The sequence below is a fragment of the Sphaerodactylus townsendi genome, linkage group LG08, assembly GCF_021028975.2.
Source record: "Sphaerodactylus townsendi isolate TG3544 linkage group LG08, MPM_Stown_v2.3, whole genome shotgun sequence".
NCBI classification, from domain to species: domain Eukaryota; kingdom Metazoa; phylum Chordata; class Lepidosauria; order Squamata; family Sphaerodactylidae; genus Sphaerodactylus; species Sphaerodactylus townsendi.
Window position 1 is genome coordinate 49,900,445 of NC_059432.1, and position 26,829 is coordinate 49,927,273.

Here is a 26,829-nt window from a genome sequence, read left to right on the forward strand (position 1 = left end):
CAGTTACTGTAGCGAGCTTACATAATGTATATGCCCAGTGATCCCTTGATGAGGAAACTTGTCTTCAGATAAGAGAGACAGAGGCGGATTCCACATGGGCCAAAAACAGTGGTGTGAAAATGGTGCAAACCCTTTTACGCCATTTTAAACCATTTTACACCAGGTTCACAGTGCTGTTTTTGGCCCATGTGGAATCTGCCAGAGAGAGGCATTTCTGTGGACATTTTCTAAATCATATCCAATAAGCCCACTACAGTATCAGACTGATTTGTCTTTTGTGCCAGTCATAATCTTATTCGCTTGCTTTTTTTTTCTTGGACAGAGCTTAAACTTTTCCTATGGATAAAGAAGAGATGTAATTATTCAGAGCAGTAACGCTATAGTACATTCAGATAACTATTAGTGACAGTAACTCCTGCTAAATTTGAATTCTGATTTTGACTTTAACTGGCATTCTTTTTAACTAGTTTGTTGTTCTGGAGCGGTGGTTAAACCCACTGCAAAATCTACTGCTAAGTTCTGAAACTACTGAATTTTTAGAATTCTAAAAAGTGCATATGGGAAACTGTTTTGTGTAACCAAGCTCCGCCTTGATTTGAATTGCAGTTGTTGTGATATTCCATTGGGAACCTTCTGCCACACCACCACAAACATCCAAATAAAGGTTTAAAGCATAATGGGGGGAAAGTGTAGTTGTGTGTTAAACTGCTGCCAAGTATCTTGTGTATATACACATTTGTCTTCATGGCTTTTGTACAGTCCCAAATGGGCCCATGCTTGCACAAATCTGCTGCAGAGATCAATTCCAAAGCTATCTAGTTCTCTCTAGAAGGTTCAGAGCACTCCCCCTCCCTTCTGATGTGAGCCAGAGTTTTCCCACCCAAATTGGCACGTGACAAAGGCAGAGAGAGTGTTCCTTCGCTGCTGTGAAGACTCTTTTCTAGCTTTTTCAGCTTACCTCAGACTCTTCAACTCCTCAGTGTCTTCTCCTTTATTCTCTGGTTAGTGCCTAATCAGTCGTTCACCAATTCCTTGTCTTTCATGAGCAGGAATTTCTGACTCTCCAAATCCTGAGGGAATATTCTACCAGCTCCTTAGTAGGCTCCCTCCCTCTCCCCCTCCCCCCCATATATTGTGTAAATATATCTATTCACACTATCAGTTCATAGTGACAAGAGAGAGCCTCCCAGTTGAAGGCATTTCTATACTCTCTCTTCAGGTTCAGTGTTCAACATTGGAGCCAGGGTCATTCTTGGCCCTTAGGGCAATCTGTGATGCTTAGAGGCAACCATCAGTTCCACAGAGTTCTTCAGAAGTACCTCCTAAGAAAAAGAAGTCTAAGCACAAGACCCACTATGCTTCTTTGGCTTTCCTGTTCCCTTCTAGTCTGGAATCAGTGCCATCTCAATGACCTCTTATCCTTTCTCCAATCCTAAGATCATCTGCAACGCCTCCATCTTTGAATGATGTTGCATAGATACCTCCTCCACTTTCTTCTGCCACTAAGGCTCCTTTTGCCAAGCAGTTGTAAAGATCCTCGAGTGACCCTTCAGTTCCATGTTGTTGGGGACCTCAACCTCAGTGGTTCCAGTACCCACCTCCTCCACAAATGCATTGGCTCTTTCTGCACTAGTGTTCAAGCCCTTTGAACCCCTTGTCACTTGTGACCCATCCTTCTTGCCCCACAGAGGTGGTCTTCCTGTTCGCAATTACATCTGCCCATAGGGTTGGGGAACTCAGAGCTCTCTGGTGTACACCCCTGCTTACAAGTTTCATGCAGTCAAGGTGGTCCTCCAAGCTCTGTTCTGCCTTTCATTTTTCCCAGGACATCTTCTTCCCTGTGTTTTTTCCCTTTGCCATCTCTGATAGAGAATGCACACTACACAATTCAGGTGTACAAAGATGACTACCCTTTTATTTAGATCATACTTCACACTTCCATAAGGCAGACAATTAATTGATATGTTTTTCCAGCTCCTGCAAGGAACATGCAGTCTCTGCCCAAACCACATCACGCTAGGTAATCAGGTCAATTCAATTAATGTGTTCTGCTTCAGAAATCAATTGCCCATTTCCTCTGAAAGCTCACTGCACCAGATCTCAGATTTCTTCTGCAGCATTCCTGGGTTACATTTCCTTGGACAGCAAAGCAGTCACTTGGTCTTTTCTTCTGATGTTCATCAAACTTTATTCCATCAATAGTGACTCTGGGAGAGATGTGACTTATGTCTTAAGTTTTCCCTTAGAACATAAGAACATAAGAACAAGCCAGCTGGATCAGACCAAAGTCCATCTAGTCCATCTCTCTGCTACTCGCAGTGGCCCACCAGGTGCCTTTGGGAGCTCACATGTAGGATGTGAAAGCAATGGCCTTCTGCGGCTGTTGCTCCCGATCACCTGGTCTGTTAAGGCATTTGCAATCTCAGATCAAAGAGGATCAAGATTGGTAGCCATAAATCGACTTCTCCTCCATAAAATCTGTCCAAGCCCCTTTTAAAGCTATCCAGGTTAGTGGCCATCACCACCTCCTGTGGCAGCATATTCCAAACACCAATCACACGTTGCGTGAAGAAGTGTTTCCTTTGATTAGTTATAATTCTTTCCCCCAGCATTTTCAATGGATGCCCCCTGGTTCTAGTATTGTGAGAAAGAGAGAAAAATGTCTCTCTGTCCAGCATTTTCTACCCCATGCATAATTTTGTAGACTTCAATCCATATCCCCCCCCTCAGCCGCCTCCTCTCCAAGCTAAAAGGAGTCCCCAAGCGGCTGCAGCCTCTCCTCATAGGGAAGGTGCTCCAGTCCCTCAATCATCCTTGTTGCCCCTTCTCTGCACTTTTTCTATCTCCCTCAATATCCTTTTTTTTGAGATCATAGGCGACCAGAACTGAACACAGTACTCCAAGTCTTGGATTCGCACCACTGCTTTATATATGGGCATGACAATACATTGCAGTTTTATTCTCAATTCCTTTTCTAATGATCCCCAGCATAGAGTTTGCCTTTTTTACAGCTGCCATGCATTGAGTTGACATTCCCCATGGAACTATCAACGCTAAGAGCGCCCTAAATCCCTTTCCTGGTCTGTGACTGATAGCACTGACCCCTGTAAGCGATGCATGTGAGTTTGGATTTTTTGCCCTGTAATATATTGCATCACTTTACATTTTGCTACATTGAACTGCATTGCCATTTCTGGAGCCCACTCACCTAATTTATCAAGGTCCGGCTTGGGGCTCTTCACAATCCTTTGTGGTTCTCACCTCCTTTCTTAATTTGGTATCATCTGCAAACTTTGGCCTGCCGCTACCCACCCCTACTTCCAGGTCATTTATGAATAGGTTAAAGAGTACTGTGGTCCCAAAAGCGGATCTTTGGGGGACACCACTCCCGACATCTCTCCATTGTGAGAACTTCCCATTTTACACCCACTCTTTGTTTCCCTGTTTCTCAACCAGTTTTAATCCCATGGGAGGGACTTCCCTCTTATTCCTTCATTGCTGAGTTTTTCTCAGCAGTCTCTGGTGAGTGAACTTTGTCAAAAGCCTTTTGGAAATCCAGAGTAGACAATGTCCACCGGATTCACCCCTGTCCCACATGCCCTCGTTTACACCCTCAAAGAACTCTAGTAAAGTTTGTAAGACAGGATTTGCCTCTGCAAAAGCCATGCTGACTCTTTCTCAGCAGGTCTTGCTTTTCTACATGTTTTATAATTTTATCTTTAATGATAGATTCTACTAATTTACCAGGAACAGATGTCAAACTGACTGGCCTGTAATTTCCCGGGTCCCCCCTAGATCCTTTCTTAAAGATTGGTGTGACATTGGCCATCTTCCAGTCTTCAGGGATGGAGGCAGATTTCAGGGATAAGTTGCATATTAAAGTGAGAAGATCAGCAATTTCATGCTTGAGCTCTTTAAGAACTCTTGGGTGAATGCAATCTGGGCCAGGGGATTTGGTAACATTTAGTTTATCAATGGCTGTCAGAACTTCTTCCTTGTCTACCACTATCTTCGCTAGTTCCTCGGATTCGCCTCCTAAGAAGCTTGGTTCAGGTGCAGGAATGTTCCTCACCTCCTCTTGGGTGAAGACAAATGCAAAGAATTCATTCAGCTTCTCTGCAATCTCCCTTAAGGGAAAACAATTCTACAGCCATTATTTCTCACACCCACCTCCTTCAGTAAGTGAACTTTCTATTCTCTCATGTGGAACTGCACAGAAGCCACAAAGATGAAAACTTACCTGTACCTACCTGTAACAGTTGTTCATTGAGTGGTCTTTTGTGCAGAGACACATTCCCTCACTTTTCCCCATTGTGGGATTCTCTGTTGAATGAGTCCTTCTTCACGGTGGCAAAAGGAGGACTGAGAGAAGGAATACCCACCCCATCTCCATCACATGCCAGTTGGAACAGAAAAACTCCAGCTCTTTGTGAGGGCGGAAAGAGAGCACTCTGAACCTTGTAGAGAAAGCTACATAGTTCTCATGATGTAAATTATCCAACTAGTTGCCAAAGATATGAGAAAGAGAGAAATCATAATTTTTTGTCTTTATAGTCATTCTCGTAATCTTGACAACTCAACTTATTTGTTGTGTATTATCTAGTTATGCAAGAAGAGATGTCCTTCCTCTGGGAAAATTCACTATCAACTTAAGTGGCTGTCCAACAAATAGTGTCTTCACCGAGCACATATATCGTATTATTCAGCAACTTGTTCCTGCCGTAAGAATGTTATTTTTATACTTTGTTCAATATCTGATTGATCAGTAGTTTGATTGGAGAGGCATGTTGAAATGGCAGCCATTTGTGCAAGTTTTGCAGCTGTTTTTTAATTGTAGTCTTTTGTTTATGGTCAATTTGCCCTGAAAAACGGCTTGTTTTAAAAGGCTGTGAAAAATATGGTATTCTGGTGATTGAATGTGTGAACCAGTCTTAACTAAAATTTAACCAGCTGCTACTGGACATTTGGTATATTTAGATGGATAACATAAGGGCCCAAGATGCTCATGGAATAGAATAGAAATGTGTTTTAAGATTTGTGGTACACTCCTGTGTACAGTTGCTCTAGTCAAAAGCCATTTCATCTGCTGAGTTTAGACTAGAGTAATTGCCCATAGCCGCTTCCACAAGTTTTTTTGCGGGTCCCCATTTGTATAGCTCCACGTGTATGAGGATTGTGTGTAATGCCGTTAGAACTATGTTTCTGGCTGCTTTTGCTCTCTTTTGGACTTCTGCTTTGTGTGCATGTCACAGCTCTATTTCTTGTTTAACGAAGTATAATAGCCATGATCACATGAACGGTAGACACTTCTAGGGCTGACAGTTCAGAGCCACTTATTTGCATTTCTCTTGGCAGTCCTACCGTCTGCAAATGACCATAGAGAACATGAACTGCTTGCAGCTTAAGCCTCATAAGGATTACACAGCTAATCGCTTGGTCAGCGGAGTACTACAACTGGCAAGCAATACTTCTCTTGTCATAGATGAGACTCTGCTTGAGCAAGGACAGCTTGACACGCGAGGTTGGTACTTGAGTATTGTCCCAGCATTGTGCCAAGGCACAGTTTTATATTTGAATATCAGAGTTAGAAACTGAATCATTGCATTGAGGAAGTATGATGGTGGTTATTTCTCCAGAGTTACCTCACTGTTACCTGTGTTGGCAGTGCAGACATACCCAGTCATATCTTGGGAACCAAGAAGGGTGATAAAGTAACTGGCAAACTATTCAGGGGTGGGATGATGTTGTTGCTTCTTCTGGCCTTTGGTTTTCAACCCTGACAGCAGAGACCAGGAAAGCAGGCCTGGTTGGGCAACAGCACTAGCCAATGCTGTGTGACCACCTTTGCCCCAGGGTGGTCAAGGCCAGGGTTGAGCCTTCTTCTCACAAAAGACTACAAGAGCAGTGGGAGCAGGGAGAGTCCTGGCGCTACCCTCATTAGGGATTCTGACACCTGCTAGAGAGTAGGGGCTCCTGCTCTTTCTGGTCAGCCATAGGGAAGTACATAACTTGTATGTTCTCAACCCCCATCCTCTTTAGAATGACACCTGTCAGGACTCCTGGGGGAGGGGTGCTGAAGGGTTTGAGACCCCAATCCCACCGCCAAGTTCCTTGTGCCACACAACCTATTTGTTTTGTCTGTCAGTGTATCAATTCAATTGACTTGTGGGTCTAACTGCACCAGCCTATAACTGGAGATGGATGCCTAATCTGTCACTCAGTGTGTGTGAGTCAAGTGCTGTCTAGTCACAGCCATCTTACAGCAACCCTGTTGAGTTTTCCAGGCAAGAGACAGAGATTCCTTACTATTGCCTTCCTCTGTATGGTGACCTTGGGGGTCTCCCATCCAAGTACTAACCAGGGCCAATCTTGCTTAGCTTCTGAGATCTGACAAGATCAAGCTAGCCTGGGCCATCCCGATCTCTCACTCTAGCATACCTTTATTTGTCCTATTGCTTTTGATAACAAAACTCACCTTGCATTTTTTAGACCAGAGGAAAGACACACTGGCCAATTACGCACAAAGTCTTTGCTGCATAGTGGAGACCAGTGTTCACTGCAAGATTACTTGTACGGACGTATTTTCTGCAGCCCCACTTTCACATTCCACTCAGCAAGGGAAACCATTTAGAGCACGATTTAAATCTTACTTCATCACCAGAGTGGGACAGATCTGCCAGTAGGCACATCTTTGCCCCAGACCTCTTCTCTCTGCCCATGGCCAGCCTTCCCACTCCCTCGCAGCACTTTGCACACCTTTGTCCTCACCTCCTCCTTCATGCTACCGGCTCTTTCCTGCTTCCCTAAGTGCACTGATCAAGAGATCGATCTCTCATGTGTATAGGGGGGGGGGGGAGAACGCACCCTTCTGACATCTGTGTTCAGTCTCTCTTCCACCAGCAAAGCCTCAGCTCAGCCTCAGTTGGCAGGTGCCCTGGAGCCTTAGCCCACCCCCATAATAGTGGCTCCTTTCTGCTTCTCTAAAGTCCTTCTCTAAAGTGCTCATATTGTGAGATCAATCTTTCGATACAAAGTAACAACAGAGAGGGCTTTTGCAATGAACTGTACAAGAAGGCATCTTTTTGGCTCTACCCCACCTCCCCCAGCTCTGCTTCTGCCCTCCCCAAGGCTGAGAGGGATTTTGAAACTTTATTTCAGTCAAGACTCTTTTTTCTGTTGTCTTGCGACAGTGGCAGAGATACATAGAGAGAGAGTGTGTGTATGTGTGTGCAAAGGTGAAGGGGGGGGGGAATATCAGCTCTTTGCCTTTAAGGCTCTTGATGGTCAGAGTTAAGAGAACCAGGAGAAGCAGAGGCCCAGTAGAGCTCAGCAGACAAATTGTGCTTCAGACTGTGGGCTGCCTCCTCGGGTGTAAACAGAGAAATATGAGGCGAGCCCACTGCTCAGAGAACACACTTGAGGTGCATAATGGGCCACTCAGATAGAAACTGACATGTTCTTTCTCTCTGTCTTGGACTCGTGTGTGTGTGTGTGTGTCTTTTCCACCTGGACAAGACTGCTGCAGTAGCACCTTATACTCCAGGTGCTGCCCATTGAGAGGCACACAAGCCTCCATACTGTTTTAAGCTGAATAGAAGTGGGGTAAGAATGAATGGGCCCTGAGATGATTAGCTCTGCCTCATCAGAACTCACCGGCTAAGCAGGATTGGTTCTGGTTAGTACTTAGATGAGTGATTACTAAGGAAGTCCAGAGTTGCTGCAGAAGCAGGCAACAGCGCACCTCAGTCCATTTCTTGCCTTGAAAATCCTGTGAGGTCACCATAACGTGTCTGTGACTTGACAGCACTTACCACTACTAAGAATGACTGAAGCGGGTTAATGAGACTGGCTGCAAAAGAACGTCAGCCTGGAGAAATTGGAACTGGAGCTTTTCACTAAATGTTGTCACTTTTCCTAACAGGATGAAAAAATAATTCCTGAAGTTGAAAAGTTGTGAAATTCTAATTTGGACTAATGCATTGCTACTTGAAGGTTCTGGAAACAAATTAGAGCACCAGAAATGCATAACTGACATTGAAGTTGTGGTGGTGGCAAAAGAGGCACCTTTTTTTCCTAGCTAAGCCACTTGGAAGCACAGCATTTGCTATATACTTGTACGGGATATTTGTAGAGAAAAGGAGTATGAGAATTAATATCTTTGTTTATTTAAAATGTCTCTTTTCAGTTTCCATGTCTCTTTTCAGTTTCCAGGGAGTGGGTTGGAAGGGGCCTCTCAAGTGGAATAGGCCAGTAAATCCTAGATTAGCCTTGACACCATGCAGAAGTGTTTCGATACCTTTGTGTTCCTGCCAATACATTCTGCAGAGTAATTGCCCCTGCCAGATGTTTAAAATACTGTTGTGTTTCAAATTGGTTTACATTGCATCCAGATATTACAGGATTTGTTCTGTTGTGTTCATAGGTGTACATAACGTTACAGCTCTTGGCCACCTGATAACTTGGCAGAAGGTGGATTATGACTTCAGTTACCACCAGATGGAATTCCCATGCAACATTAATGTCCTTATCACTTCAGAGGGCAGATCACTCCTACCGGTATGGCTGTGCTTATCTGAAGCAAGGCTCATCTATGTGTGTTAGCTCCTTAATGAAGAGAGAGAATGTACCATCAAGAGATAGCACAGCTAGTTTTGTGCTGCAGTAAACTGGTAGCGTTAAATTTTTACTGCATTTCCACACTACCCTTTAGAGAGCGGTACCTTTTAATTAAAAAAGAATACCGGTAATATTAAAGTATTAAAAAGTGTGGAACTTAGTGTGGGACCAAGACAACATAACACAAATTGAAAGAAAACTTTTGGTTTTTACCCACAGCTGCCATTTGTTCCTGCAGCTGCAAGATGAGAATTGACACAGAAAGTCTTTATTATGTGCCCCACAAACATGCGCGCACATGCACACCCATACAGTCTTGTACAGAAATTTGAGATTCTGAAAAACATAGGTAGCTTCAAAGCATACTCTGGAAGAATTATGCTTTCTCAGGGCTGATACAAAATGGATAGTTTTTCCAACATTTTTGCGTATTATGAAAATCAAAATGTCACACATCTCTTTTGACTGTGGGATTGAAAACAGTAACTGAGAAGTGATGCTATGCAATTTGTTCCTTCAGTCAGACTGTCAGGTCCACCTGCAGCCACAGCTCAATCCCCCCAACATGGAAGAACATATGAACAGTCTGCTGACAGCAGTGCTGCCGTCCCTCCTGAACAAGTTCCGGATTTACCTCAGCCTGCTGAGGCTGCTGGATTACAGCATATCTGATGAAATTACCAAGGTACAGAAAAACTTTCTTCATAACCAACATAGTTCAAATTAAACATGTAAGATTTGGGGGATTAAATTGCTTTGCTTAGATTACTACATTTTTTTCTTAAAAATAAGCAACAGGTTTAGGATACATCAGTTTCTGTTTCAAACTACCCCACTGGACATGGATCACTCCAGTAATGGATGTGATGTGAATTGCTGCTCCGTGGTGTTGTGGGGGCATAGGCCCTGCCACACTCTCTAACATACCCGAGTGCTTCTGGGCTTGGCCAGTAAACTCACACTAATAAAAGTTAGAACGGAGGTTTATTGGAAAAAAATTAGGAAGTTGTTAAAACCAAAAAGAATTACAGCTTAGCATGGACAGGATACACACACACACACAAATCAATACAAGCTATCTTTTTACATACTCACAGAAGCTCTACACAGCGTATTTGTTCTTGAGACTTTTAGGTTGTGAGTCTTAAGCAAAGTTCTCTCGGGCAGCGGAAAAGAAGGGGGCAGGAGGTAAGGTATGAGGGAATAATTGCTGATACAGTGATGAGTCTTTATGCAAACACTGGCATAGTCTGGGGATCCCTGTTAACCAATTCAGGGGCTTCCCTGGCCAAACCATCCAGACTTGGAGCAAACTGACCCCTCCAAACAGAAATTAGCAGTTGACAGCTCCCATCCAGAATATTCACAGCTGAAGTGAATCTTTTCAGAAGTTCTGGCCTGTGGAATATACCTTGAAAGTTCAGAAATATCTGAACAACAGCTGGTTAGATCTGGAAAGTTCTGCTAAGATGGATACCTTCTTAACAGGTGTAAAGGAAGTTTTATGCTTTATCATAAGTCTCTATTAGTAGAGGTCCCAGTTGGGGAAGTTGTGGATTTCAGCAGGGCGGCTACTTTGGGGAAACAGCACTGGGTGCAATGGAGACTTTTTTTTTCTGTCTAGCACTGTGGTTAGTTAGGCAACTTGTCTTTTAAGAAATAATAAAATGAAAATCCTGTTCAGAGCATAAATGCAGGAAGTCAAGCACCTCCTTCACCGCAGTAAAAGAGAAGGTGATTTTGCTGATGGCACTAGCTAACAAACATTTGCCATATTGTCTTATGAATCTAATTGACTGAAGCTTTGAGAGGATTGGCTCTGGACTGCAACCTGACTGTGCTGCATGGAGCAAAATTCTTTGTGACATTTTGTTAGCCTTTCCTAGCTGTTACAGAAGCTGTTTTGTTTTCCAGGGGCCACAAGGTATTTTTTCTGAGAATTTACTAGGACCGAGTTCATTGCCGCCTAGAAGAGGACATCTAAAAATACAACGCCTGTTTTGGGGATTGACTTGATGGTCCTTCATTATCAGACTCACTACATTTGATTTATGCGGTTCTAACTTGTATATACTTATACAGTGTAGTTTAAATGCAAATAATTCATTAAAACTATCTCTCACAGGCAGTAGAAGATGACTTTGTGGAAATGCGTAAAAATGACCCTGAGAGTATCACAGCTGATGACCTCCATAGAACTCTGCTCATAGCAAGGTGAGGAGCCACATAGCTTTTAATTTCTGAAGTTTCATCAACCCCAGAACTCATATTCTTTGAAATGGCTCACAGTCTTTATCCTGCTTACTTTGTCAGTATGTATCTCTGAGAACTGTACACCCAGAAGCACAGCAAATGAAAATTGGACTTTTAATTTAAATCAGATTGCTTACCTTTTAAAGTTCTAAGTAAGCAAAGTTTTATTTCAAACATAATGCAGACATAAGCACTTAACCAAAATTGTAACCTTCCAAAAGACACTTCTTCATAAAGGAAGGACGGCAGCAAAAACATCTTTATCAGTTATGAATCGCTCAGTACTTGAAGCAGATACTACAGCTTTGCACTGGAAGACCTGACACTGGCAAGTAATTGAAGGTGTTCTTTTTCATGGGTTCACTGTGCAGGCCCACATTGGGTCTGCAAATACACACAGGCGAGCCACAGTAGACTAGAAATCTTTTAAGTGTCTTTGTCTGCTCTGACTTCGGTGGTCGTCAGTCCATCTTCTGCCATGATTCTCATGCCTCCATCTCTTGAGGCTCTTCTGTGGGTCAGTCACCTCAGTTCTTGGAGGAATGCCCATCAGTGTCCTGATGGCATTCTTTGGAGGAGCCCCTTTCGCTCTCCCGGCACTACTCTTTAGAGTCTCGGCACCACTTTTCTCCGGAGGGGTTTTCTGCTTCTTCTCCTGATGAGATTGCTATGCAGAGGGGTATCAGAGGAAATGGTTCCCGGGGACAACAACACCTCCAGCTACCCCCTTGCCCCCTCATGCTCGGGGCAGTGCTTGGGTCAGAGGCGGCTCCTATCTCTGCAGGCCACCTCCTACCCTCCCCAGACCTTGGGGAGGGCAGAAGCCGGCCTGAGGGGGGGCAGAGTGTCGCGGTGGGCGGCCCACCACCGCGATGCCCATCCAAGCTGCCCCTGCCCCGGAGGGCCTGAGGAGGGAAGGAGATGGCTTGGAAAGGTGGCTGTCTTTAGGTCCTTTCCCCACGCTGACCCAGCTCTTTCCACCACCACCCCGCCATTGCGCCCGGGGACAGTTGGTACGCCTCTGTTGCTGTGCACTCTTTGGATGTCCACAAAGCACTTTGTTTTGTATAGACAATTACTTGTTTATTTATTTTAGTGGTCCTCACAAGGGTCAGAAAATAAACATTATCAAAATAGCTTATTAAGGCTATCATTAAAGTATATGATCTTGCTAAGGTCCCCTGCCTCTTAGGAATCCATGCCCATTCCACCAGGGCTCAGGCTGCTTCCACTGCTTGGGGTGTCAGCATTCTCAATATTTGCAAGGCTGCCACCTGGTTTTCCCCATCAGCATTCATTAAGAATTAGGCAGTGGATGTTGAATCTCAGAATGATGCCGCTGTTGGGAAAGCAGTGTTGCAAACGTTATTCTCCCTCACGCCAACCTCCAAGGGGGTTAAGCTTGCCACTCTCCTGCACTGTGAACCCACGAAAATGAAATACAGTGTTACACGTACCTGTAACCGTAGTTCATTGAGTGGGTTCCTGTGTAGGCACCTGTCCCTCCCTCTGACCCCACCGTTGGGCTGTTATTTGAATTGCTTGCTTGTAGCCTTCCTTCAACTGTGACAGCTGAGAAAGGACTGATGGAAAGTGCACTCCTCCCCCTCTCATCATGAGACCTTTGGTGCTGAGGGAGGGGACTTAGTGCATTCCTAGTCAGCTAGCTAGCACTTAAAAGCTTTCTAGTCTACTGTGGCTGGCCTGTGCACATGCGCAGACTCAGCGTGTGCCTGTACAGGAACCCACTCAATGAACTACAGTTGCTGGTGAGTGCAACACTGTATTTATCCACTTATTAATCTGGGTGACCTGTTTTATGCCCAGTCACACACATGAAGTTACCTTATACTGAATCAGACCATTGGTTCACTAAGGTTAGTACTGTCTACATAGATTTGCAGTAGCTCTCAGGGATCATAGATAGAGCTCTTTGACATCACTTACTGCCAGCTAGTGTTCGTCTTTCGTTCTATACCCAATTTTAGGATATTGCATTGACCTGAAAAGTTTTAATGGTTTATGCCAAGCATTCCTGAGAAATGCATTTGAGTTCCCTGAAGCAAATTACCATTGCAGAGTACTTTGCTCCAGGGTAACTCAGTGCATTCAGTGCTAAAGATTATTTCTAATTGGTCTCAAACCTTGAAGTTGCCAATGCTGGAATTTTAGGTGTTCAGAAATTATGTGGATCTATTATTTCTATATGTTGGCTTGGACTGCAAGAAGCCAGGTTCTGTTGCTTGTAGTACAATTTCATAATTCTATTAGCTTGAGTTGTGTCAAGTTAAAATACCAGGAGTGTTGTCTATCAACCAGTTGCACAATAAGGTATGAGTGTTATGGATTTAACTGTACCACACTTGTTGCATTCAGGTTCCTTTCACTCAGTGTGGGACAGACGACCTTGTCAAGAGAGCGATGGCTAAGAGCGAAGCAGTTGGAGGCCCTGCGTAAAACCAGAGTTCAGCAGCAGAAGTCTGTCAATGGAAATGAACTCTAAAGCTACAGCAGCTACTGTACTTACATGACCACAAGCGTTGCCTAATCTATGTGGAGCTAGCATTGAGAGCTTTTGTTTATATTGAATTTTGTAGATAATTTGTACCAGAAAATTATGGCTGTTCTCTTTCAGCTTGAACATGGTTTAGGTGTTCAATGGGTTAATACAGACTATATCAAATTTGGGGCTTGTTTTGTAACTGAGAACTAGTAACTATGAAAAAGTGTTTGGTATTAAATTTTACTAAAAAAACCTGCTGCTGACTTTACTGAAAAACTAGTACTGTTTTTGTTGGATTGTGCTTCAGTGTAAAAGATAGTAATAATCAGCAGGCATATATGCGACTTTAAATCCAGTGAGACAAAAAAAGGGAAAAAATTCTGTACCAGCTTTCAAGTTCTCTCTGTCCCCCAAAAAGTTGTGCTATTGGCAACTTAATTGCAAATATCTTTGATTACTGTTCTACATGAGTCTAAAATCGCTTAATGGTCAAGAGGGGGCTACATTTGGGTTGCTGTTCTGTAAGTTTACCATATATGACAGAAAGTTGGCATAGAACCTAATTTGAATTACATTGTGCTAAATATCATGAAGACACATGATTTCATATAATACAGATAAATTAGTAGAAGAAATAGAAATAATACTCAAATACACAATACATTCATACAGGCTACAGTTATATAACATATAAGGAGTTTACAGCAAGCACAATTCTCGTGATTTAGTAGGGGAAAGGGAACAGGATGCTTCAAGGTAGCTGTACTGATTTACAGAAAAGCCCCATACTACCTCTTGTTTAAACCAAAGTGATCAATTTCAAGCTTTCGGATTCTGAACAACCTTCTCTCAGGTCTGATATTGCTAGGAAGACAATGTCTAGAGTCTCTGTCCATATCTTGTGTAGACTGTCCAGTCTTAATCATATTGGATGCCTACTAAAAAAAGGGGGGGGGTATTTAGTCCAACATGTTTGGAGAGAAGCTATGTGGGCTTTCAGGAAGAGAAAAAGGGAACTGGGAGTGGGAAATGAGGTGCCTCCTGCAAGCCCTTGAAGGTTTCTGCTTATATATTCTAATAGAAAATTAGCCATACGTGAGGATCCCTAAATCTGTTTATTGGAGTTGTAAATGAAAAACAGTAGTTTTTCCACAAACCTAATGCCTCAAGTTTGCACAAAAATCTGAAACCTAAAAGAAAATACTTTGTACAGTTTAAAAAATCCAGAATGATAAACAGAGACCACTGCAGTTTTAAAAAAACAGAAGCCCTCAGTGGCAGTGGCTAGATTTGTCAGTAAGGGGGAGTGGGAGGGACTTTCCAGGACTTTTTTGGTTTTTGAAGGACTTATGGGGGCCAGGCCTGGGAGAACCACTGACTGATTTGATACGCCTGGCTGCATGACTCAACTAGGCCTAGCTGCTTGCTACTCTGTTCAGCAGCAGCCACCCTACGAAAGCCAGTGTGGTAGGGTTTGGGAGACCTGGTTTAAGTCTCCAGTTTGCCAGGAAATCTCATTAGGTCCTTGTGCCAGACACATATTTTTAGCCTAACCTACTTGTCAAAGGGCTATTGTGAGAATAAAAAGGAGAGACCACCAATGTAAACTGCTTTGGTCCCCGCAATGGAGAAAAGCAGAGTATCAATACAGCTGAAGATGAGAGGCAGATATACTGGTTGGTTAGATTGAGAGGGAATAAAGGAAACAATTGTTGTGAGGGGGTACAGGGGAAAGTGATGTGCCCTCCCACTAGATACTGAGGGTGTGCCTGTCCCAGTAGCTGGTAAAAGGAGCACCTGTAGTTTTAAAAAAATGAATCCCCTTCTTGGCAACTGCTAAGCAACCACAGTATTCTAGTCCTGGTTTCTGTCAGTGAAAGGCAGGGGGATGGGGATTAGAAGGTCCTTTTCCAGGGTTGTTTTGGCCTTTGAAGGAGGACTCATTGGGACCAGGGCTAGCAGCAACCACCAAGCAACTTGATACCACCCTACTTGCATAACTCACCCTAGCCTAGCTATCAACTGCTACCCTACGAATGCCAGAGTTGTGTAGCAGTTAGAACTTCAGAGCAAGGTCTGAGAGACTCAGGTTCAAATTACCAGTCTGAAATGGAAGCTCACTAGGTGGTATTGGGTGCATCACATACCTTTATGCCTCACCTACCTCGTAGGGCTGTTGTGGGGATAAAAAGAAGAGAGGGATGTAAGCTGCTTTGTTTCTCACTGTGGAGAAAGGCACAATATGATTAAATATGGCAGAGGAGAGAATGAGGCAGGGAAAAGAGACTTATGGTGACCAGGAAGAAGGAGGGAGAATTAATGTGAAGAGGGGTACAGGAGAAAGTAATATACCTCCCACAATCCTTTAAGGTTCCTTACCATGCAAGTGGGTCTGACCAAGCAGCTGCCACAGCACAACTGGGCCATAGTGTTCCTTTGTAAAAACTGCCAGGAGAGAGGGGGAGCAAATAAAATAAGGTTGTCTGTTGGCTGAGAAGGGGAGAAGGAATGAGGGAAAGGGGACAGGCTATGGGGGTTTTTTAGGAAAAGGACTGAGGAAATAGTGGGAGAGGGGAAAGTGAGACACTGTTCTGGGATATGCCCCCAGCAAGTCCTTACAAGTTTCTGCTAGTTGTCCTTATTGTTTTGAACCAAGTACACCAACATTTGTTACGTATCATTTTTTTATTAAAATATTTTCATGTCTCACATTAAAACAATACAATTTTATCTTAAATAGTCACAAATTTGTACAGACACTCCAAAAAGAAAACATATCACAAAGTAAGAAATAAATAACAAAATGGAAACAGTATCAAAAGATTCCAACAAAAAGACAATCAGGTTAAGTTGATGATCACTTCTGTTATTAGAGATGTTCAAAGACACTACTATCATGATGTCATTTGTTAACTGCTTAGAACACCACGTGCAGCCTAGCTATAGTACACGTGTACTAACATATAGAGATCCTGGCTCGGGACTGGAGGACTAATAAGGCTATGAAGCACAAGATAGCAGAATCCAATGTTACTGTTCCTGCCGCTACATTCTACTAGAGAACACCAGCCACAAGACTGTTCTGGGATATGCCAGTAAGCACTAAAGGAATGTGTATCCCAACACATCAGACTTGTGGAATCCCAGGACAAACATTAAGTATGGTCTCATTCCCTACCAATGTTATAAAGGCTGAGATGATCTCACAATGGATTACAACTACTTGAACTGCTTTGAAATCCTTTGGATTAATCTAGTTTTAAATATCAGCAGTATAATTTTAAGGTTGTATATATTTACTGTGTTATTTTTGGTGGTTATGTTTTGAAACTATTCTAATGTCTTGGACACAGTTTACCTGACCAATTATTTCTGACGACAAGAACCCTTGTACTTCCTCAAAGGCTTTTGGTCAACAGCAGAGCTAGGTTCATTAAATAGAAGACACACAATAGTTTTCAGATACACATACAAGACTTTTTTGAAAAAAAGAAACTTTCAGTAGCTGCACGGCAAGCATTTAAACATTACTATATTAGATTGCTCCAAGATACCATAGAAGTAAATTAAAGGAGGTAGGAAGAAGTAAACCCCTAGTATGCATATTTATCAGCAGAGACTACTTCCTTAGGAATGCAACTAGAACATCAAGGAACACAAGTTAAAACCTTAAATAAAAAAGTTAGTTTGAAAAATAAAAAGAATGTAATCTGTGAGTAAAATATTTCATTAGTACAGTGCAAGATTAGTAAGGTAACAAGTACTCAGTGCCAAGCCCTCAATATAAATATTCTACAGAAATCAGAACAGCTATCAAAACTGATCTTAAAAAAGGTAATTGTGCAATTGATCACTCAAACTAGCATGCACATCAACCGTGGTGTATGAGCTACTTGTTTTAAAGAATTTTATTTTCACCAGAACAGTACCAGAAGATAGTTCTGAAACCAGTTCAGAATTCAGTTCTCTTCTATCCCAAGCCTTTCTGTAAACATAGTTACTGGAGTAATTTTGATACCAATGCTCAATGGCTATCAGTTTTCCCCAAGGGCTTCGTTAACTTTGTTTAGCAATATATAGCAGCTCAGACACTAGATCTGAATTATTCGTGTCTGACACTGTGTAAACATTTCTCTCAGCTCATTCTGCTGAATCTCATTTACACACTCTGAGTCCACTGGGCTCTTCTGGACTTTAGCTACTGCAAAGTTAATTCCTTGAGTCAAACCAGCTTGTGTAATATTAGCCACCTGAACCATGGAGCTGCGAATCTTTGCAAAGGGAGAGACTGCCCTGCTACCATTATTCTCTGCTGGTGAAGGGGTCATAAGAAACCCTGGCTCAGCTTCAAGAACACTAGATGCAGAGCCTGGGGTCTTGCAAGGTGTAACAGAATTAACCGGTTGAACTGTTAAGAGCTGTGAGCCTGGCTCTGTAAGTGGGACATCTAATTTAGAAGGTCTAGAAGGAATCTCTTTAGTTTTTCCAAAGCAAGGGTCCATTTTCTTAGAATTATTGCTAATGCGATCCATATTCTGGTGAGGTTCCTGAGACATGACCTCTATTTCCGAAGCATTGGTAATCTTATTTTGAGCATCTTGTATAAATTGGTGGCAGTATGCTTCAATTGGCTTCGTAAACTCCACTGCTGCATCCTCATTGGATGGAGTTTCCTGAAGTGCTTGGCCTGCAAATTCAGATCTGCTAGTTTGGTCTCCACACTGTTCAATATGGATTTCTGAAGGAACTGGAATGTTAATGTCAATGTCAGCACTGCTTATAGATTGGGACCGACTGCTTAGACAAGGAACAGAAGCAATTATACCACAACTAGGTAGAACATAATCTATCTGTCCCATGGTCTCTAGGGAGTCAACAAATTGCTGATCCTCATCAGATTTAGAATTTGTAAGGAAGTCATCTGAATGGAACGAGTCATTATCCGAAGAGATCTCAATATCCGATTCTGCACAGACCTTAGTATCAGTCATGGGATTTTCCATGGTTTCAAGGCTACTGTCTGACTTCCAAAGATTTACTTTCAGATTGGGCTTTAAAAAATTTACTTTCATTTCAGGCTTGGCAAAGTTACCAAACTTTCTAAGACTGCTGATATTTACATTTGATTTTGTTTGTTTCACTTTCTGATTAAGAGAGGAGAACTTGTTCATTAAATAATTCTTCCCTTGGGACAGGGAACCTCTGTTCTGGGATCTGATGCCAATGATGTCCTCATGGGGTTTGCTGCTCTTTCTGCAAAATTAAGAAGATAAATCTTTGGTACACCCACAATTCAAGCAGATCTACTGGCAAAATCTTAATTTATATGCAAACAATATTATACTAAAGAATGTTTTGTTTAATGAGGCATAAGCTACACTCTAGCTACAATCTATCTGCAGATTCCAGTTTCTATCCGACTATAGCCACAGTCCTTCCTCAAACTCTGAATCTACTGCAAGAGGATATCTTATAGAGCAGACTGCTCAGATACTTGGTTTCTCAACCTCATGTGCCAAAAAGTTCTAAAGCCTCTTCTCCATACCATCACCACAGAAAAAGAAGTAGAAGCATACCTCTGCTATGAAAGACATAATTTAATGTATATTGCTGGTCCTCGAATACAGCATTTGTAAGTAAAGCACATGAATGGCGCAAGTTATTACTAGAAGAGATCTCACTGCACAGATTTTAGGCATAGTAGGGAAAATCCACTAAATGACAAGGAAGACTATGAAGAATAACACAAATGGGTAAAGTATTTCCACTATTCAACGCACTTCAATACAAATGGCCTTGTAAAGCTTATTACAGCCCTGTAAGGTAAGCTAGATTGTAGCAGATGAGGGGCCTATCAAGACAGACACAGGATGGCTTCACAAAGTTCACTAAATGAGTTTATGACAAACTAAACTAGAGATCTTGCAGATCATTTGTTCATTCTCCCAGTTGCAGTGTTACTTACACCAGTTCACAAACCCTCACTTTCTAATGGCAGTTCACAACTAATACCCCAATATTGTGTCAGGGTCTGACAATTCTGGAAAAGGAAAAAACCTATAAAAATGAGCTTACCTCTCCAGTTTTTTCTCAACAATGAGTACATCTGATCCCATGGCTTGTTTAGTGATTCGCAACATCTCTGCAATGCACTGAAGAGTGTCTGCAATACAATTAGTGCTGTCTCATACCTGAGTATTTCTGTTGCTTATATAATTACAAAAGTTAATACATAAAAATCAACATAATAATGCTTATGTCTCAATAATGCTTATGTCTCAAAAATTATTAAGACGCCCCCAACAAGATTATACTTTACACTTGTCTTTTGTGTGTGAATTCACACAAGTACATGCACCACCACATTTTAAAAAATCCTATAAACAGAAAACTTTTTCAAGGAAAGGGGTTCAGTAGACTAGCTTTCTATCTAGTTTTCTGTCTGTAGGACTTGATGGGGTAAATAGAGAAACAAACTAACTGCAGATCCCCATCTTCAGTTTGAATAGGTACAAGACCAGGCCTATCTCATCGGCAGAGGCGTATCTAGGAAAAATGGAGCCCAGAGACAAAATCTGAATTTTCTGTGCCCCATCCCCCACTCTCGTCCACAGGTGCCCAGGTCTACCACCTGGAGTTCATGCTGGCATCCAGGTCTACTGCCTGAAGCTCGCGTCAGCTTCCAGGTCTACTGCCTGGAGCCCTTACTGCCTGGAGCCCTTACTGCCGGGAGCCCACACTAGAATCCAGGCCTACTGCTTGGAGCCAATGCCAGCAACCAGGTCTATCGCTTGGAGCCGCTGCCGGCGTCCATGTCTACCGCCTGGAGCTGGTGCCAGCGCCCAGGTCTATGTGTGCCCAGGGACACGGATTACCCCATGTCTCCATAGGCAGTAAGCCACTGCTCATCAATGAAATCACCCTAAACATAGTCCTAAACAATATTTGAAAACAGTAATCTGGTTATTACCACCCAAGAGCAAAAACCATTTTCTACCTATTTGAAGTATGAGTTCCTTCATTTCCAGCTATTTAACTGTCCACAAATGGACATGTCCAATTCTTGTAATAAATTCTGTCCTCTTTTTATAGTGTACAAAAAAACATAGGAGTGGCACACAAAGTCTAGCACAATGGAGGTGAGTTTTTCAAACACCTTGCCAAAGTGTTACCTTTTCCATCCTCTTCAGGGTTCCGCACAACAGCTCTAAGAGTGTGAAAATATCCACTTGTATCTTTGTACTTATAATGGAGCCTCATACATGAGAATTTGGGTTTTCCAAAGAGAGTTGGTTCAGGTCCTTTTTATAAAAAAGAAAAGTATTAGTATCTTAAAAAAGGAAAGCTAAAATACATCTTCGATTCTGAATCCTCAGCATTTAGCAGGGGAAGGTTCTTCAAATGTTTGCTCATTTATTTTCAAGGTATGCGACAAAAAGAACACTCCAAAATGCAATGACTTTCAAATCTTACCTATTTCTATCTTTTCCAAATCGTCAAGGCTCAGCCTTTGGTACTGATTTACTTTATCTATTTCATCATCATAGCTAGACAAAGAAACATCAATGTCCAAAGTTAGATCTGGATCAACTCATATCTAGAGCTCCAGTGAATTAAAAAGGAGCTAGGATATCATGGAATATTTTCAATGTGAAAAGAATCATACTTACTAGGCTACATAATATGCAGAGTTAGAAAGCAGAAGCAGAACATCCACATCTTTATGAGTGGCATCAATAAGGCTAAACAAAAGTGAACATATTATTCTATAAGTGTTCCAGGCTTACTGTATACATTAACATAGATTAAACTGTTAAAGTAAAAGGGTGTTCAATTAGAAAGCTCTGATGAGACAACGTTCTTTACCTACTTCTTGAAAGACTTCAGAATGAGCAGATTATGTGCTACGCATCTGTGCCATGGCTGCACTGCCCAATAATTAACTTTGTGCCACAATATAAATATAGTGCCTATGCAGAATGGGACTATCTCAAGGGACAATAACGTTTTCTCACACACAGCCAGAGTTGTAGCACTGGTATACTACCACCCTATATAATTCACATATTCCATATGATTAGGAGTTCTGGCTTGCCATGGGATCCACTAATCAGCACCCAGTCTGAAGACACAATGTATCCACTGGCTTTTAAGTCTCAAGACTGCAAACTGAAAAGCTTGAGAATTTGAGACCTCCCAATTCAACTCAAGTCATAAATCTTGACTTCTACAAAGAAATTGGCCATTTAGTACATGAAATTCATTCCACATTAATAGCAGTTACTAAGACAGTACTAATACAGTACTTTCTATATACTAATTGCATCAAGAATCCAATTGTAAAGTTTTATCATCACTGTATAATATATATAACAATCTCTCCCAGAACTACACCTCACAATAAATTTTACCCACCCCCTGACAACATATTTAATAGCTATAGAAGATCCTATATTGTACATAGCTAATAGAACTTTAGAAAATTCCACATACCTTGGATCACAATCAATAAGTGCCCAACCACCATGGAATTTCTCATCATCTGGTAAAAGCAGTTTCATATAACTTTGTAGTAACTGGCTAATTAGTTCCTGATGACTTCTCAGATTTTCTTTGTGCAAAGCTTCATGTTCTTTCTCTTTTGTAAATATGGAATAGAGATCTTCTGTCACAGGAATGCCCTGCATTAAATCTAGATACACACAAAAAATCAACAAGGGAAATGAGGGCCCAAGAGCAAAGTATCAAAGAAAAAAATACTGCTCAAAAATAGACAGCTATGAAGAGTCTTGGGATTTAAATATATTTAAAACTAATTTTTATTTAGAATCAAAGCATTCACTTATCCAAAATATGATAGGTTTTGCTTATAGTTAGATATTCAACATCCTAATAATTTTTAAAAGTAGCCAAATGAGACTGAGAAATTTAACAAGAATATATGAGACAAACATTGTTCAGCAATTACTACCACATATCATAAATTAATGCAAGCTTTTTTTAAGGCAAAGAAAATATCCAGACAATTATTATGAAAACAGATTATTCTTTCTTACCTATGACTGCCTGCCTATAAGCATCCCTGAAGCGGTTTAAGTAGTACCTATTTGCAGAGTTAACTCCATCTTTCATAACTCCTGCCAGTTTCCTTTCACCAGTCCTTGTGAAGTCACCCTGTCACAGTTAAGAGCTTATTATTAAATGCTCAATGGGCTGCTTACTCATCTGTATAACATTTAGTAGAGACTCAGGTTTCAAGACCTTCTGGCATTCTAACATTTTTTTCTTTCAAATTTTTATTAAAGATTTGAAAGATTTGGTCAGTTCATACTAACAAAAACATATTGTGTCATCTCTGTGACCATTTCCACAGAAACCATTTTCCAGCACCAGAGTGGCACCATCCTCATCCGCATGACAGCTTTGGCAGTTTTGGGTTAGGCTGTTATTCAGTCAAATAGATCTTGATACCTGCCTTCAGAATTCAGGAGAACACATTACTGCAATCAATTCCTGAATCTAATTTAGGAGATTTTATGAATTCAATTTATAAAGTCTTACTTCCTAACACATGAGTTGATGATTAAAGGAAACTACTACTGGGGGAAAATTTGAGCCTTTCAGAGTTTTTAGGAAGATTAAGTCATGTGGCAAATTTTCAATCAGCTATTTAACATCATAAAGAGTAAACAATCTGTCGATATCCTGTACCACTCAACTTCAGAATGCCCTTTCATTATGCTCTTCCTCCAGTTTTAAGTGCCATGAATTAAAAAGAACATTAACAATACTTATTATACATTCATAGTATAAGGTAAACAATTCTCCTCACTAATATCATTTATCAGAGGACAAATTAAATGGTGAATAAAACAAAAAATTCAATCATGTAAGCATAGTATTAGCCCACTACAGTTATATGCTAAAGACCAAGAGCCTAACTACTGGTTATGTTCTTCCCAAAGATGTTGCTGTGGAACTTTTAAACATGGTTCTCCACCACATGATTTAATGTATAGTTTGGCCCCAAGACAAAACACTGGAAAAGAGTTGAAAAATGTTTGAAGAGAATTGTTTTTACCTTTAAAGCTGCTGTTCCAGCATACTGCCTGCTTATAGCATCACCATTGTTAGCCCATATTAACTGGTAGATTCTATTGCATTTCATAGGCAGAGGCTGCTCTGGTGGCATCACACCCAATTTCTTCAGCTGGAATTAAATTCATGTCATGTTACTTACAAAGCATCAAGCTTTATTTTTTCCCTTCAACAGCACTACATTGCTACAACATAAAGTTATGTGATGTTTCTTGCAAATTAATAGAAAAAATATGGAGTACATTTCATTTTTCAGAACTTTAGGTGATACACACACAGTACATACTGTTTAATCAATGATAACACGCTGCTGTTAGATCAGTGGTTCTCAACCTTCCTAATGCCGCAACCACCTAAAACGCTTCGTCATGTTGTGGTGACCCCCAACCATAAAATTATTTTCATTACTACTTCATAACTGTAATGAATATGTGTTTTCCAATGGTCTTAGGTGACCCCTGTGAAAGGGTCGTTCGACCCCCCAAAGGGTCACGACCCACAGGTTGAGAACCGCTGATCTAGGGCGTGGACTAGGAATAGGCCTATGGTCTGTGTCAGGTTCTGCCTCAGAGTTAGGATTCGGGTGACAATTTATGACTAAATAAATTATTTTTAAAAACCAAGTTAGGGTTAGGGTTAAGCCAATGACAGGGGATCGGATTCGGGTAAGGGGTGAATTGCGTTCTCAGGCATGGACTAGGACTAAGGCTATTGTCCGTGTCAGGTTTTGCCACATAGTTAGGGTTCGGGTGACAATTTATGACTAAATAAATTCTTTTGAAAAACCAAGTTAGTGTAAGGACTAAATCAATGGCAAGGGATAGGATTCGAATAAGGGATACATTGTGTTCTAGGGCACGGACTAGGAGTAGGACTATGGTCTGTGTCAGGATTTGCCTCATACTTGTGTTTGGCTGACAATTCATGGCTAAATAAATTATTTTTAAAAACCAAGATAGGGTTAGGGCTAAGCCAACAGCAAGGGATCAGATTCGGGTAAAGCTTGCATTGTGTTCTAGGGTATGGACTAGGACTAGGGCTTTGGTCCGTGTCAGGTTTTGCATCATAGTTAGGGTTCGGGTGAGAATTTATGATTAAATAAATTCCTTTAAAAAACCAAGTTAGGGTTAGGGTTAAGCCAACAGCAGGGGATCAGTTTTGGGTAAGGGTTGCATTGCGTTCTAGGGCATGGACTAGGAGTACACCTATGGTCTGTGTCAGGTTTTGTCTCATACTTAGGGTTCGGGTGACAATTTATGGCTAAATAAATTCATTTTAAAAACCAAGTTAGGGTTAAGGTTAAGCCAACAAAAAGGGATCGGATTAGGGTAAGTATTGCATTGCATTCTAGGGCATGGACTAGGAGTAGGCCAATGGCCCGTGTCAGGTTTTGCCTCAAAGTTAGGGTTCGGGTGACAATTTATGACTAAATAAATTCCTTTTAAAAACCAAGTTAGGGTTAAGCCAACGACAGGGGATCGGATTCAGGTAAGGGGTGCATTGCGTTCTAGGGCATGGACTAGGAGTAGGACTATGGTCCGTGTCAGGTGTTGCCTCATAGTTAGGGTTCGGGTGACAATTTATGACTAAATAAATTCTTTTTAAAAACCAAGTTAGGGTTAAGGTTAAGCCACCAACACGGGATCGGATTTGGGTAAAGCTTGCATTGTATTCTAAGGCATGGACTAGGATTTTAGTCCATTTGGTGCTATGGTCCATTTCAGGTTTTGCCTCAGAGTTAGGGTTCGGGTGACAATTTATGACTAAATTCTTTTTTAAAACCAAGTTAGGGTTAGGGTTAAGCCAACGGTGAGGGATTGGATTCAGGTAAGGGGTGTATTGCATTCTAGAGCATGGACTAGGTGTAGGACTATGGTCCGTGTCAGGTGTTGCCTCATAGTTAGGGTTTGGGTGATAATTTATGGCTAAATAAATTCTTTTTAAAAACCAAGTTAGGGTTAGGGTTAAGCCAACAGCAGGGGATTGGATTTGGGTAAGGCTTGCATTGCGTTCTAGGGCATGGATTACGAGTAGGCTTATGGTCCGTGTTAAGTTTTGCCTCAAAGTTAGGGTTCGGTGACAATTTATGACTAAATAAATTATTTTAAAAAACCAAGTTAGGGTTAGGGTTTAATCAATGGCAGGGAATCGGATTCGCGTAAAGGTTGCATTGCGTTCTAGGGCATGGACTAGGAGTAAGCCTATGGTCCGTGTCAGGTTCTGACTCAGGGCAGTGGTTCTCAACCTTCCTAATGCCGCAACCACTTAACACCGTTCCTCATGTTGTGGTGACCCCCAACCATAAGATTATTTTCGTTGCCACTTCATAACTTTAATGAATATGTGTTTTCTGATGGTCTTAGGCGACCCCTGTGAAAGGGTTGTTCGACCCCCAAAGGGGTTGTGACCCACAGGTTGAGAACTGCCGGGTTAGATAATAATGACCACAGTAATGACAGCTACGTACTCCAACCATAATCAGAAATGCACATCCATAAAAATAACCTCAAAATGTTCTTAATGTCAGGTGGAGTTACTTGAGCTTAAATGCCAACTCCCATGGACTGTCTTCATCAAACAGTTATGTTTTCTCTTTGGTAGTATGGAACCTACCTTTGCCAAAGGAATGATGCATGCTGTGAAAACTTCCAAAATCTGAGATTTGAATTTACATGCTAGTGTTTCTTATCTAGCCTTAACAAGATAAATATTTTTGGTGTACATAGAACTGTCATGCTTTGTCGCAGAAGTTTTATTCTGCAGCAGCTTAATCACTGACCACCCTTATTGACATTGTTGAGGGTCTATCAACCACTATACTGACAAATTTACATAGTTTTTCCTGAACAAGAGTTTTGTTCCATTGACATTATAATACCTGCTGTTCCATAACTACACGAGCAATTGCAGCCTGGACAACATTGGTTCGATCCAAACAATCCATACAGTTAACACGGAATATTCCTTCCTGCTTACAAATCACACCAGCTTGGTCCACCCTTCAAAAAAGAAAGCAAATATCAGTGTTGGGTTGTTGTTTTTTTACTGGAAGACTCTCAGCTCCAGTACACAGCTCCACATGGGAAGATTTTTGCACATCCAACACAAAGATATATTCCGCTAATACCTAAGCCTCAATATAAAGTGCACAGTGAATTTATTGTGCTAATGTGATTCCTAACCATCCACTTGTCACTATAGCTAACGGACTACCACTATATACTATTGCCTAATTCTATAACGAATACCTATTGCCAAACATACAATCCTACAACTCTTACTTATAACATACAATTAAATATCCAAGAACCATTAGGGTTGTGTTAGCTCTTCCAGTTTTTATAGTCCAGTTATTTTAG

General features: G+C 41.5%; 2 protein-coding genes across 3 annotated transcripts in view; one reads left to right on the plus strand and one right to left on the minus strand.

Annotated features, from left to right (window-relative positions):
• The window catches only part of LOC125437458 (minichromosome maintenance complex binding protein), a 32,704-nt gene extending 18,952 nt beyond the window's left edge, over positions 1-13,752 (plus strand). The window contains exons 11-16 of one of the 2 annotated variants that reach the window (XM_048505015.1): positions 4,604-4,721; positions 5,356-5,521; positions 8,423-8,556; positions 9,137-9,301; positions 10,742-10,830; positions 13,246-13,752. In XM_048505015.1, coding sequence (XP_048360972.1) covers positions 4,604-4,721; positions 5,356-5,521; positions 8,423-8,556; positions 9,137-9,301; positions 10,742-10,830; positions 13,246-13,372 — 799 coding nt within the window. In that variant the 3' untranslated portion in view covers positions 13,373-13,752. The remainder of the gene's footprint in view (positions 1-4,603; positions 4,722-5,355; positions 5,522-8,422; positions 8,557-9,136; positions 9,302-10,741; positions 10,831-13,245) is intronic. The other variant, XM_048505016.1, reaches the window with a different exon arrangement.
• A 2,292-nt stretch (positions 13,753-16,044) lies between these two features.
• The window catches only part of INPP5F (inositol polyphosphate-5-phosphatase F), a 46,421-nt gene continuing 35,636 nt past the window's right edge, over positions 16,045-26,829 (minus strand). Inside the window, exons 12-20 of the mRNA XM_048505947.1 lie at positions 26,349-26,469; positions 23,454-23,582; positions 22,429-22,546; positions 21,866-22,064; positions 21,043-21,114; positions 20,846-20,919; positions 20,545-20,673; positions 19,448-19,535; positions 16,045-18,625 (exon numbers count right to left, since the gene is read on the minus strand). Coding sequence (XP_048361904.1) covers positions 17,464-18,625; positions 19,448-19,535; positions 20,545-20,673; positions 20,846-20,919; positions 21,043-21,114; positions 21,866-22,064; positions 22,429-22,546; positions 23,454-23,582; positions 26,349-26,469 — 2,092 coding nt within the window. The 3' untranslated portion in view covers positions 16,045-17,463. The remainder of the gene's footprint in view (positions 18,626-19,447; positions 19,536-20,544; positions 20,674-20,845; positions 20,920-21,042; positions 21,115-21,865; positions 22,065-22,428; positions 22,547-23,453; positions 23,583-26,348; positions 26,470-26,829) is intronic.